The 14,128-nt window shown below is 40.2% G+C and overlaps 2 protein-coding genes across 6 annotated transcripts in view; one reads left to right on the plus strand and one right to left on the minus strand.

Moving 5' to 3' along the window:
- Positions 1–716, plus strand: part of LOC129721373 (ATP-binding cassette subfamily G member 4) — a 57,034-nt gene extending 56,318 nt beyond the window's left edge. For all 5 annotated transcript variants that reach the window (XM_055673875.1, XM_055673876.1, XM_055673877.1 and 2 more), the window contains one exon: positions 34–716. In XM_055673875.1, coding sequence (XP_055529850.1) covers positions 34–375 — 342 coding nt within the window. In that variant the 3' untranslated portion in view covers positions 376–716. The remainder of the gene's footprint in view (positions 1–33) is intronic.
- Positions 498–3,023, minus strand: LOC129721374 (serine/threonine-protein kinase RIO1). The gene is made up of 2 exons (XM_055673881.1): positions 1,421–3,023; positions 498–942 (listed from the first exon to the last, which is right to left on the minus strand). Exons 1-2 carry the CDS (start codon positions 2,901–2,903, stop codon positions 728–730), a joined length of 1,698 nt encoding a protein of 565 aa, XP_055529856.1. The 5' UTR covers positions 2,904–3,023; the 3' UTR covers positions 498–727.
- Positions 3,024–14,128: the final 11,105 nt, after the last annotated feature.

Below are 14,128 nucleotides of genomic sequence, written 5' to 3' on the forward strand. Positions count from 1 at the left end.
CAATAACATACTAACAGTCCACATTTGCTTCAGAATGGATCAGCTATTGGGCCGCTTACGATAGCTCCGTTTCTTGGATTAGCGATCTATGGATTTGATTTTGCTCCACAAATTCCTGCATTAATGCAATGGTTAATGCGAGCATCGTTCATCCGCGGGGGCGTTGTCTCAGTTGTGCTGGTTGTGTTCGGTTACAATCGCCAGCGCTTAGACTGCAATGATATTTACTGCCACTTCGATGATCCTAAAGTTCTATTGCATTACGTAAGAATAGATAACACAACGTTGCTTTTCGAGTTAGGCATTTTGATTGCTATGACACTCTTCTATCGATTGTTGTGCTATCTTAGTTTACGAAGAAGATTTTACAAATGAGAACAGAGCACAAGAGCAAACATAACGAATAGACAGAAATATGTGATCGATTTATATTAGTTTTAATGCAAATAGTTATGGAAATTTTTCAAACCTTTTTACTCGGGTAATGTTTAAGAAAACCGTACTGTAGCAGTAGCATAAGTTCAACATTCCAGGGGCAAAACATGTGTATAAAGATTTCTAACTGTCTCTACAATTTAGAGGAAGTAATTTTCCAACGGATCCTACAGAACCAAATATATGACAATTTATATATAAAGCAATATGTTCAGAATATTTTTTGTACTTAAAAAAGGATATCTCTTCATTTGATGCCAATAAAAACTGTAGCTTTAAAACGCTTCTCATTTTATTTTTTTGCTCCCATTTTTTCTTTACGCTTTTTAATGTGTTTTTTCACTTTCGTTTTGCGTTTTTCTGCTTTCTCGTCTTTTACAGCTTTCTTGCGAGCACGGCGATCTTCAGATGTTTCATTTTTTTGTCGAATTGCCGATGTTTTGGTTTGATCTACATTATCGTCGTCGTCCCTACCAGACTCTTCTGCAGATGAAGATATGGATTTTTCTGGAGAAAAAAAAAATAGAAAGTATAAATTGAGTTATACATGTTGGATAATATCACTTCCTCACACATTTAAATAATAAAATTTATCTATTATCTTGTTTTTTTTTTCTTCCTTCAATTAAATTCATTTGTATACAAAAACGAGAATTACTTTTTGAAAAAATTAACAAAATTAACAAATAAGAATCTGGGCTGGAATTCTCGCTTCTAAAAAGTGTTTGTTAAAAATAGTAATTTTATACATACCGTACGGTGCCCATTCACCGTAAGGGCTCCATTCAAACACTTTTTGAAAAATATTTTCAACGATACTTCAGCAACGCTTCTTTGAAGGATTGGGGAAAATATTTTTCGTGAAGTGTGTTTTGTTATGGAAAAAACAGTGAAAAGTGAGCGGTGAATGGAACCCTCACGGTGAATGGGCACTGTACGGTACTACTAATGGCTACGCTAACTGATCAAAATTAATGACATATACCTTCATGCAATTCAGGTTCAGTCGGCGATAAAATTTCCGGGGTTTCCATCACCTGTAGATTTCCATCTAGCCCAGTTATCGTTTTGTAAACCAAGCTGGTTCTATTTTGCTCCTCGAAAATATCTCGTTCAACATCGTACACATCGTGTAGTGTTTTGGGTATAAAAATTTGTTTAAATATCGCCTCCTCTAGTTTTTGCTGTTCAGTAAATTCGTCGAAGCTGCGATTAGCAATTTTGCTCGACATTTTCTCTAAGCATTCCTCCATGTTTGCTTCGGATATAGTTGGATCGGTTATGAAATCAAAGAGTTCCTTCACTGTCATTGTAGAGACATCCTTCTTGCGGAAGAATTCAGTTAGGTTTGTACAATCTTTTCTTAAAAATTCTAAGGCATGTGGGTGCTCATGCTCAACGGATTGCGATACATCGATTATGACTATCTTGCCTTCGTGATACAAAATATTAAACTCGGATAGATCGGCATGCACCAACTTACACTTATTGTACATATTCCACATAATTTCGACTGCATCCCGATACAACTCTCTTGCTTTGGAACAGGTCAATTCCACATCCTTGAGTTTAGGTGCTGGCCATCCGTCTTGTCCGATAAACTGCATTAGAAGTACATGACTTTTTAGTAAAATGGGTTCTGGTACGGGCAACCCACATTTCTTCATTCGCACCAGATTTCGCATTTCTTTTTCTGCCCACGTGCGCACCATCTTTCTTGGATTATGCTTACTGTAACCATGCCGAAAACGAAACTCTCCTGTTACATACTTGTCCCGGTCTTTGAAAATCAAAATAGATGTTTTGAATATTTTTATAGCGTAATCCATTCCAACCTTTGACGTAGCGTGATAAACGTTAGCCTCTTTACCGGTTGATATACATCCGTTGATTTCACAGATTAGCTCCCGGCTTAGCAACTTGAACAAAATTATTCTCGTTCTGGGATCCATTACTTGTTCAGCTGTTGCACGATCCTGCTTATCTTTACTTCTCAAGCGTTCGTTGTCCGCTCTCCTTTGCGTTTCAATAAGTTTGTTTTTTGCGTGGGTAGGAAGAGCTAATGGCCCTTCGTATTTTTCCACGATAATTTTATTAGTAAACTTTTTAAATAACGCATCCGCTGGTTGAAAATTGGAAATTTTCGTACTATTACTTTGTACATTGGAATGCGATTGTTGGACATTTGAGACATGATTTTTCTTGAAATTATCTATGTCCAAATAAAATGAATCCTCTTCACAATCCTCAGCATCACTTGTATTTTCATCACTTCCCTCTGCTCCGGAACCGTGTGCTCGCAAACGACCATCACCAAATAATGCATTAGCGATAGCAACCTCCGCCGTCATGTGAGCTTTATGCGTGTCCTGCGTATCTGAGTCATGGCAGGAAGTTTTAACGAGACTAATTATGTTAAGCGATTCTGTGGTATCGTCCAAAGCATCCTCAAATTGGGCGGAACTCATTTCTGGTTTATTTCGAATGCACTTAATAAAATTTCACTCTAAAATACCTGTTAGCAACTACACACACTTTTCAATACACAAACCGCACGACCCAATCGCACGTGGCTTTTGTTTTGTTTAGAATACATCTGCAAAGCATAACATCAGAGATGCCAGATGTTTTTGAAAAATGTCTGCATCTGCTCGATAAACCGGAAAAATCTGCTTGAAATCTGACAAAAATCTATTAGTGATTCGAAAAAAATTCGCTCGCGCTGGTAAAAGTCTGTAAAAATCTGCACACATTTTGAGAAAAACTGCGCAAATATAAGGAGATTCTGACAAAAATCTGCAGAAACTATGAAAAATCTGTGAATATCTGCAAATCAATAAAAATCTGCGTTTTGCAGACAAATCTGCACATCTGGTATCCCTGCATAACATGTAAAAACGCAAAACTAGTACTACGCAGGGTTACCAGAACGGCTACACAGTCCATATAAACTACTCAAACAAATGTTATTTTTGTTTCCCGCCAACGTTAAACCACAGATTAAACTTAACCAAGGACTAGATAACAAGATACACAGGTGTCAAATCTTCTCATACACCTTGCGAACTTCCTGTAATGGGGCGCCCTCGAACGACTCTCAGAAATATTAATGGTGAATGTGTGTATGTAATGTGCATAAACGATCGAATATGAGCTTGACAATTACAACTACAGAAATGTCTTGTCACACGTGCCAAACCGATTACACTCACACAGAAACAGTTGATGTTTGTTGGACGCGTTGAGGGCATTTAGACCTTGTTTACAGTCACATGCAGGGAGCTGTGTGCCTTGTTTTTTTTTCTTCATCTATAGTTTATTTGACACGGCACAAAAACAATTCAATGTTTAACGGCGCCAATTATATCTGGTAGCTTACTTTCTAAAGTATCTTAATAACTAAAAGCAAATTTTTTATCCTCGCTGCCGACTACAAGCTGAAACCAAATCTAACTTAAAGCTAGAATATTTTGCATTAAAAGCACAGGTTTGCTGTTTGATGGTTTTCATTGCCATAGGTAAGCAGCATATTAAATTTGTTCCACTGCTGGGCCAAGACATTACGGACTGGCATATTGGGTTGTCTCCCTCGGGCCTTGAGAGTATCGTGCGGGTCTGATTGCTGTTTCCGGATCCGGGGTCTTAACGTGTTCTTGTCGTTAGGTTGGATGTAGGCGGAAGGGGATAGGACTAAACTGGGGCGTGGATGGATTCCAGGAAAACGTATATAAGGGACATGTAGGATAGGTCACGGCTCGCCAAGACATCACAAACAGGAACAGCCGGCTGCCTACCTTCGGCCTGCAGGGAAGCTATTAATCTAGACCTGGCGTCACGGTGTACAGGGCATGACCAAACAACGTGCTCTATGTCGTGATAACCTTCACCACAGGCACAGATACCACTCTCCCCGAGCCCAACACGACGGAGATGCGCGTCAAATCTATAGTGATTGGACATAAGCCGGGACATCACACAAATGAAATCCAGACCTACATCCAACCCCTTGAACCACGGGTTCGTCGATACCTTGGGGATTATGGAATGTAACCACCTTCCCAGTTCCCCCTTGGTCCAAGAATTTTGCCAACTGATGATCGTATTCCGACGTACAAATGCAAAAAATTCATTAAAGGCAATTGGTCTTTCATAAATATCACCGTTTGTTGCGCCCACCTTAGCCAAAGAGTCCACTTTCTCATTGCCCGGTATCGAGCAGTGAGAAGGGACCCACGCTAAGGTAATCTGATACGATTTTTCGGATGAAGCACTCAGATGTTCCCGTATTTTCCCCAGGAAATACGGAGAGTGCTTAACATCTTTCATCGATCGGAGAGCCTCAATGGAACTGAAACTGTCCGTAAAGATGAAATAATGGTCCGTGGGCATTTTTTCGATAATCCCTAGGGTGTACTGAATTGCAGCTAATTCTGCGACGTAAACAGAAGCATGATTATCGAGCTTATGGGAGACGGTTAAATTGTTATTGAAGATACCGAAGCCAGTGGACCCATCAAGAAGTGATCCGTCAGCGTAGTACATATTGTCGCAGTTGATGTTTCGATATTTATTGGAAAAAATTCTAGGGATCTGCTGCACGCGTAAATGATCCGGGATTCCACGAGTTTCTTCTATCATGGATGTATCGAAAAACACAGTAGAATCAGAAGTATTTGATAAGTCGACACGATTTGGAATATTCGAAGAAGGGTTAATATTTTGGGACATGTGATTGAAATACAATGTCATAAAACGGGTTTGAGAATTAAGTTCGATTAACCTTTCAAAATTTTCAATCACGGGACGGTTCAAGACCTCACATTTGATCAGAATACGAGAAGACAGGCTCCAGAAGCGTTTTTTCAATGGTAGTACTAATGCGAAAAGTTGCCAAATCGCCGTGCGTAAAATGCATGTGCTTTTCGGACAACAAATTGTGCAAAAAATTGTTCAAAATTGGAGAAAATCCTTGTCGGTGAAGTTTACCCGGAAGAATGTCAATAGAAACGGAATCAAAAGCCCCCTTAATGTCCAAGAACGCAGACGCCATTTGTTCTTTGCGAGCATACGCCAGCTGAATATCTGTTGAAAGCAACGCAAGACAATGATTCGTCCCTTTGGCACGGCGGAAGCCAAATTGAGTATCTGATAGTAGACCATTTGATTCGACCCAATGGTCTAAACGACGGAGTATCATTTTTTCCATCAATTTCCGGATACAGGATAGCATTGCAATCGGCCTATAAGAGTTGTGATCAGAAGCTGGTTTCCCTGGTTTTTGGATGGCGATCACCTTCACTTGCCTCCAATCCTGCGGTACAATGTTTTGCCCCAGGAACTTATTGAACAAGTTCAACAAGCGCCTCTTGGCATTGCCGGGTAGATTCTTCAACAAGTTGAATTTGATTCTATCTAACCCAGGCGCGTTATTGTTACAGGACAGAAGGGCAACTGAAAATTCTGCCATCGTAAAAGGTGATTCTATCGCGTCGTGGCCCGGAGACGCATCGCGAACAATGTTTTGCTCAGGAACAGAGTCCGGACATACTTTCCTGGCAAAATCAAATATCCACCGACTTGAAGACTCCTCGCTTTCGTTGACCGTTACGCGATTCCGCATTCTTCGGGCTGTGTTCCAAAGAGTGCTCATCGATGTCCCCCTCGACGTCTCGTTCACGAACCGACGCCAATATCCGCGTTTCTTTGCTTTAGCCAAGCTTTTAAGCTTGGTATCAAGCTCCGAATACCATAAATAGTCGCCAGGTATACCTCCCTTCTGGTAGGCCAAAAACGCATCGGATCTTTGCGTGTAGACATCGGAGCACTCTTGGTCCCACCACGGAGTGGGAGGCCGTTCTTTAATCGTTACGCCGGGATATTTCTTCGTTTGGGCTTGCAACGCGGCGTCGACAATCAAGCCCGCGAGGAGGTTGTATTCTTCAAGTGGTGGATGATGTTGAATCGAATCGACCGCTTTTGAAATCATTTCCTCGTATAACTTCCAATCGACATTCCATGTGAGGTCATACGGAATGTCAACTGGTCGCATGCGAGTTGACCCGTTATTAATTGAAATAAGAATAGGCAAATGGTCGCTACCGTGAGGATCGAGGATTACCTTCCATGTGCAATCCAACCGTAGCGACGTCGAACATAAGGATAGATCCAAAGCGCTTGGGCGCGCTGGAGGTTTCGGGATACGTGTCATTTCACCGTTGTTCAAAATAGTCATGTCGAAGTCATCGCAAAGGTTATAGATTAAAGAGGAGCGGTTATCATTGTAAGAGGAACCCCAAGCCACACCATGAGAGTTGAAGTCTTCCAAAAGCAAACGTGGCGAGGGAAGAAGTTCTATTAAATCAAAGAGCAGCCGTTGCCCAACCTGTGCTCTGGGAGGAATATATATATTGAGGCAATACAAAGCTCTTTACCTTGTATTGTCATTTGACATGCGACAACTTCGATGCCTGGAATCGAGGGGAGGTTAATACGATAGAAAGAATAGCACTTTTTAATCCCTAAAAGTACTCCTCCATATGGGGTGTCTCGATCAAGGCGAATAATTTTAAAATCATGGAAGTTGAGATCAATATTTGAAGTAAGCCAAGTTTCACAAAAGGAAAATGCATCGCATTTGTTTTTATTTATCAAAACTTTAAACGAATCAATTTTTGGTAAAATACTTCTACAATTCCACTGTAAGATAGAGATAGAATCCTTCATATACGCAGTTGAATTAGGCATTGAAGGATACAATCGCTGCAAGGAGGGGCCATTGGGCAGTCAACTGCTTCAAAAATGGTCTAACTGTTGGGAGGAATGCTGTAAGAAAAATTTTAATTGGATCGGGTACATTGAAATTTTCAAAAATCCAGTCCACTATGTCAGAAAATTTCACTAATCCAGAGTTTGTTTCATCAACTGGATGTGCAAAAGGAACAACTGGGGTTTTAGATATTCCTGGCAGTGCTGGGAACTCCTTCTGGGACTTTAAATTTGCAAGCCCAGGAGGAGTTTGCTTCGGTTTTTCCGCAGCACTGTTTGGTTTGTTCGTACTTTTCATTACACTGTGGGAAATCTTAGGACCTTTACGGGGAAGTTTAGGAGAAGAAACATTTTTCCTCTTCCTAGACTCCCCAGGATTGGCATAAGAAGTTCCCGCTGTTGAATCATCAGAACCGGTTTCATCAGAGGACAACAGATCAAAAGGGTTCGATGTTATGGTAGAAGTGGTCACGGTCTTCTTCAGCATCTCAGCATAAGAACGCTTTGAACGCTCCTTAAGTGACCGCTTGATTTTATCTCTGCGCTGCATGTACACCGGGCATGTGGAGAGCTCATGCTGGTTTTCCCCACAGTGAATACATTTTTCAGCATTAACACTGCAAGAATCTTCCGCATGAGTCTCCCCACACTTGCTACATCGTACCTTATTGCAGCAGTAGGCGGCTGTGTGGCCTAACTGCTTGCAATTGGTGCAATTCATAACACGGGGTACATACAATCGCACAGGCAGACGAACCCGGTCGATCGAGACGTGGCTAGGGAGTGCAGATCCGGCAAACGTAACGCGAAACGAGTCTGACGGAGTGTAAACTTTTTTACCGCCGACGAGAGACATGGACCGCAATTGCTTACAATCCAAAATCTTCGCCTGTGTTTCGGTATTTTTGAAGCAACCGGTTGCGCTTTTTAGGATACACTCGACAGACAGACTCGAATCGGTTATGACACCGTCGATCTCCACGTCTCGTGCGGGTATGTAGACGCGATACTCGCGTGTGAAGAGCTCAGAGCAAGCGATAGCATTGGCCTGTGCCAGATCACTGACCACGCCACGGAGCTTGTTAGGTCGGACCTTGGAAATTTCGGTCACGGCCTTGTACCCCTTCGTCAGGTCTTTAGAAATTTTCAGTATGTTTAATCGCTTTGAATTCACTCCTGCCTTTGGACGAAAATAAACAGTATAGCTGCCCTGTTGAGATCCGTCCGGGTAAAGCCTGGGGCGAGGGGGGACTGGATAATGAACAGGGGAGGGGGTAACAGAAGGGTCAGGGTCAGGGGGGTTCGGGGATGGTGGCACGGGAGGCGAGGGATCTATATCCATCGCGCTAAATGTAGTGCACTAGCGCCGACAAGAACACGTACCTATTTACTTCTTCGTTCCAGCAGTGGTTGTCCGATCGTTCGAAGCTGCACCCAAAGCAGCCAGCAGCACCAGTACAGCAGCACCAATACAGCCAGCAGCAGTGAGCCGGGTGTGAGATCACTCAGCACAGCGACACGACTCGACTGTCAAATGATGGCCTTGAATTAGAAAGATCTATTCACTGTGCACAGATCAAAACTGCAGCTGGCATTTTGCACCAATACAGCCAAAGTTGCGAGCCGGGTACAGAACGTAGCGACACAACTCACAATCTAGTTGGCCTTTAGCGCGAATAATACACTCTTTTGTTTGGCTATTCGTACACACGGACCGGATTGTAATAGAACGACCACTTTGCACGTCCGTTTCTGTCGAGCGTTCGACGCGGAATGATGTGTGCCTTGTTATTGATCGTCTTAGGCTTAACCCATACCCGGCAGAGAAAAATCAGATTTTATATCGAAAAATGAACTTGAAACTCTTAATACTTAGTTTTACATGTACAATTGACAAAAACTGTATTACATATTGTAAATCGATCTTATCTCTAACCCTATTGAATAGTTTCTTTGTTTAAAACTGCAACTATATTTGCTACAATCACAGTTTAGATGTCAGCCGATGCCATACAGCATTACCCGCCGGGAATGGGTTATTCGGCATGACGAAGGTAAAACATTTTTTACACATGCATTAAACTGCCTATATGCGAAATTGGGTTGTTTAGCTTTATTATCTTAAAAAAGAGCTGCTTTTACTAAGCTAAACGTGTTTTTTTTTTAAATTTTCTATCATCATCCTTCAATTTTTTAATCACGAATTGAAACTGCTCAAAATCTGCTCGAAATTGCTACAATGACAGTTCGTCCATATACCAGCTGTCATTGTAGCGATTTGGAGCGATTTTTATTTTTCATTTAAAAATCGAAGGACAATCATATAAAATTTAAAAAAATCACGTTTTGCTCAGAAAATTACACTCTCTCAGCTGATATATAAAAATCAGAAATCCGTGAATAGCTAACCCGCATAATCAATAACCATAAACGGATGATAATCCATATGGTTTAACGATACCCCATACAGTCGGGACTATATCCCGAACTAGTTGTTAGGCACGTTTTATGGTTATTGATTATGGAGGAAACTACCCGATTAAGAAAAAAATACCAAAATGTTTGCTATCACATACACTCTTGAAGAATATCCTATCCTCTGCACACACAGAATAAATATATTGAAAGCAATAGTAACTTAGTCAGAGCGAATTTGGCTTACTTGCAACCAGGAAGGATATGTGTTTTAACGAAATCAACCACTAATATCGCAGACATATGGGTTTATTTGGGGTTCTACCACAGAGAACAGACTAACAAGCGACGAACAAATAGTTTGAAAAAAGTTTGTAAAATTATGCATGTGTGCCACGAAATATCTTCCCTCGTCATGCTAAATGGCAAAGTAAAGTGTGATGTCGCTTCCGTCGCTAAACAGCCTGTATGTTCATCAGTGTATGTACTTTTCACTCCCTTTGGTACTGACGTTGAAATATATTTGCTACGCCGCTCGCTCCACGGCGACGGTAGCGACATCACACTTTATCCTAACATCCAGCATGACGAGGGGTTTAATTCTGTTTTCTGTGGTTTACCATAGACTAAAAAAACATAAATATTCAAGTTTGGCTTCGCTGCATATAATCTCAAGGCAACACTATGAACTTGCCATCTGTAGGCCGTTGGGTGAACTAAAGCATATCCACACGGAAAAATATCATGGTACTTCTTATCATTTTAGTGGTGAGCTTGACCAGATTTACACACCCAGAAAAATATCATGTTACTTTCAATCAAATTTGTACGGTGGTTTTCAATCAACTATCCTATATTGTCAAAATGATTTGCAATTTCAATTTATTACAAAAATAATTTTATTTATTACAACAATAATTTTATTAGTAAAATCAAATCTCGCGTAATTTTACAAATTAGCGTGAGTCACAAAATTTTAACATCTCATAGATACTCTCATCAAATTGGCGAAAATGACGAAGAGAAAAAAACAATGCTTCACATTCACTTAAATTATTTCAACATTGTTTATGTTGTACTTGACAATCGTGAATTTTGACGAAATATGTTATGCTATGCTTTGCTACTCGTTCTAAGTGAATTTTAAGGATCTTTAGAGACGTATAAAACAACGATGTTCACACTTAATTTTTGTCGCTGAATCTCGGCAAAATGCATGCCGAGATTTGGACAGCTGACTGCTCGGCAGCCATCTCGGTTTGATCTATTTTTGCCGAAAATTTCGGTAGACCCAAATTTGACAAACTTTATTTAATGCCGAACATCTCGGCTCAAATTTAACCTATCTCTCGGCAAAAAAGCTGACCGTCAGTAATACAGTTTAACGATCACTCGGCAATCCTTACATTAATCTGAATAATTCGGCATAGTAAGAAGCTAGTTGTTCGGCGAATGCTCGTCGCTATCGGCAATCAATTTGCCGAGATTTCGGTTTTTTTTCTTTCGAATAATAAGCTGGATGAAATTTCCTTTTTTATTTAACATTGATTTTTTAACATGAAAATTATATTTTATGTTTATCATTAAAACAATCAACTCAGAGGTCTTCATAAAAGGTTGATGAACTTAGCTGCAGTTGTGCTCAAATGCTCAACCTTATAGCATGCAGCAGCAAAAAAACTATAAAAAAGTTTATCCGAAGCCGCACATTTCACGTTGAGACGGTGAATGCTTTGCACAGAATATCGGAAGCAGTCAAAATGCTTGCTCCTGTCGGAACTACACACTTAATTTATCTCGGCAAACTTCTGAACAGCTGATCGAGCTCGGCAAAGTTTTTAAAAAATATCAGCAATATATTTCGACGGACATTCAGCAAATATATCGATCTACCGTAAACCAGCAGGTACTGACATTTTGTTTGCCGAAGTTCTTGACAATTCTGCCGAAAACCAGTAGAGCATTTTGCTGAATTTCTCAGCTGTTGTGTTCTCGGCTATAAAATCTAAGTGTGTACAATATCTTTCCAGACCACCGAGCAATCGCCATCGTGGAACTCTGGTCCAACGATGATAACTTGTGGAATTTCTGGAACAGGCATTGTTTGTCCATCCTGAAAAGAAAACAGAAGAGTAAATCAAATAAATAACTGCACCTAACAAATATATAGCTTACTTCGATCCATTGAAGCACACTATGAAGGGGATTAGTCTTTAAAAAGTCCTCTTCATTCCGATCCCGCAAACGTTTAGATCCACGAGTTGGGTTTTTTACCCGTATTATGGCTACCGCTCTGATGAAGTTATTTTTAATGTAACGAAACATCTCGTGATGACGCTCCAGTACTCGTAATTGCAAACTGTCCCAAGTTTCTACGAACGCAGACGCTCCAGGTTTCATCAACTGGTAATCTCTGGAAATCTGAAATACATTTACAATAGAGATGGTCGGGTTTCGGGTTTTCAAACCCGAAACCCGAACCCGACCCGTACCCGTCGGGTTCGGGTTTGTAAATTTTTGAAAGTGTCGGGTTCGGGTTTGAAAATTTTTGAAGGTGTCAAGTACGGGTCGGGTTCGGGTTTAAAAAAGGTCGGGTTTAGGTCTGAAAACCCGAAACCCGACTATATCAAATAAGCATTTTTGTAAGATGATGATGTCTAATTTCATGCAACTGCAAAAACACTAACATTTCAACACAGAGAATTTCAATACCATTCGAGGCCCAAAGCTTCAGGACAGCCTCAAATTGGTACAAAAAATCTACCCCTCAAAAAAAATCTCGGGTTCGGGTTTTACAGTTTCGGGTTCGGGTCGGGTTCGGGTTTCACAAAAATAAAATTTTCGGGTTCGGGTTTGATCGAAAAAAAAGTTTCGGGTTCGGGTCGGGTTCGGGTTCCAACCGAAAAAAAAATTCGGGTACGGGTCGGGTACGGGTTTGAAAAATACCAAACCCGACCATCTCTAATATACAATAAACTAATGTTGCTTCTCGCAAAAATCATATTCATACCAATAAACCACAAAAAGCTGAAGCTACCGGGAAATCAGTCATGAACAACAAAAGTGTTCCTTCTTTACGCAAATCCTGTCGAAATTTTGCAGTACGTCTCCATAGGTTTATAATATAACCTTTCGTTTGATCGGTTGGAACAGAAAATGTCAGCTCTTTAACCCACAGATTTGAAATAATGAAAATGATAAAATGTCCAAATAGTTAAATCATATTATAATTCATACCAGATGATCTATATTGACTTCAACATCTTCATCGAGATGTTCAATTTCATACAACTCTTGCAGACCATCCTTGTTACGATGACGATGAAAAACTCTTGGGGAAGACAGCTTGGCTAGACGCTCCATTCTGTAATGAATTTTACCTGCGTGCCGACCGCTGCCACGACCGTGTCTATGAAACCATAACGCCTAAGAAAACAGGAGTAAAAACCAAAACAAAATGTTGGAGTACAACTTGCATGATTGAAATTTGACGGTAGCTGTTGAACTCAAGAAGTAAAGTGAAACATTAAATAAAAATAACTTCACGTACATAGGGTTGTTCGGAAACAGTCGAGCCTAAGATAGGATACGTTTTGACAAGAGATTTTGCTATCATTTCCTTATGATCCGTTGAGGGTCTCCGCAGTGCCGCAAAGGGATCAAAGCTGTATGGTGGTTTTTAATCGACTATTAAAATTGGTACAAACAAGAAATGCATGAGTTATGCTCATGATGACTAGAACAAAATACCTGACTTCATACATTTTGCCCGCAACACCTTTATCACGGTAAAGGCTGGATTACACTCTTTGACCAAGCGTCAAATATTTGTCACTTTTTGACAGATAAAAATTTGGCCAAAAATAATTGTTTGTCACTCTCCAATTTTTACATGTGGCAAACACGGGCAAACAACCATCATGATGTCAAATAAATTTGACCATTATGTCAGATGGTCAAATATTTGACCATTTGTAAAAGAGTGTGATACATGCTTAAGTGCTGCCATATGATGACCTCAATGCGCCTAAATCTGTCATTATTAGCAAAATTGATTTATATCGTGCTCAATCCGCCTGATGAAAACGAAAACAAGATGGCAATTTCGTATAAGGATATTGAAAATTAGATGACAGGACCATACAATGATATTGAAAAAAAAAAAGCTTAACCTTTCACCACCTTGTCGTCATCACCAAATTAACAGTTTACAAAATAATTCGATTTTCGTTCACGCGCAGCGAAACTCGTGTCCGCTGAATACTGTAAGAGTAAGGTCACACACATAAAACATACGTAACACTGGCGTTTTTTGAAGTAGAATACTTCTCTCAGTAAGTTCGGCTACATAGGGATGTGAAATGAAAATCTAAAACCGAAAAAAGTGAAAAATATGTCCAATTTCAAATGCTAATAAATCGGTTAGTATTCGATGGATTTCCTTCGTTCTTGCAGCAATAGACTGGAAAATCTTCTAAGATTCTTCCCAAAATAAGATAATTGTAATTTTATT

Source organism: Wyeomyia smithii, chromosome 2 (genome assembly GCF_029784165.1).
Source record: "Wyeomyia smithii strain HCP4-BCI-WySm-NY-G18 chromosome 2, ASM2978416v1, whole genome shotgun sequence".
Taxonomy (NCBI): Eukaryota; Metazoa; Arthropoda; class Insecta; order Diptera; family Culicidae; genus Wyeomyia; species Wyeomyia smithii.

What these genes read in the sequence shown, in the direction of transcription:
- LOC129721374 (XM_055673881.1), bottom strand. Translation starts at nt 2,903, where the DNA reads ATGAGTTCCGCCCAATTTGAGGATGCTTTGGACGATACCACAGAATCG. An exon ending in TGAACCTGAATTGCATGAAG is followed by an intron (nt 943 to 1,420) that starts GTATATGTCATT and finishes TTTTTTCTCCAG; the next exon opens with AAAAATCCATATCTTCATCT.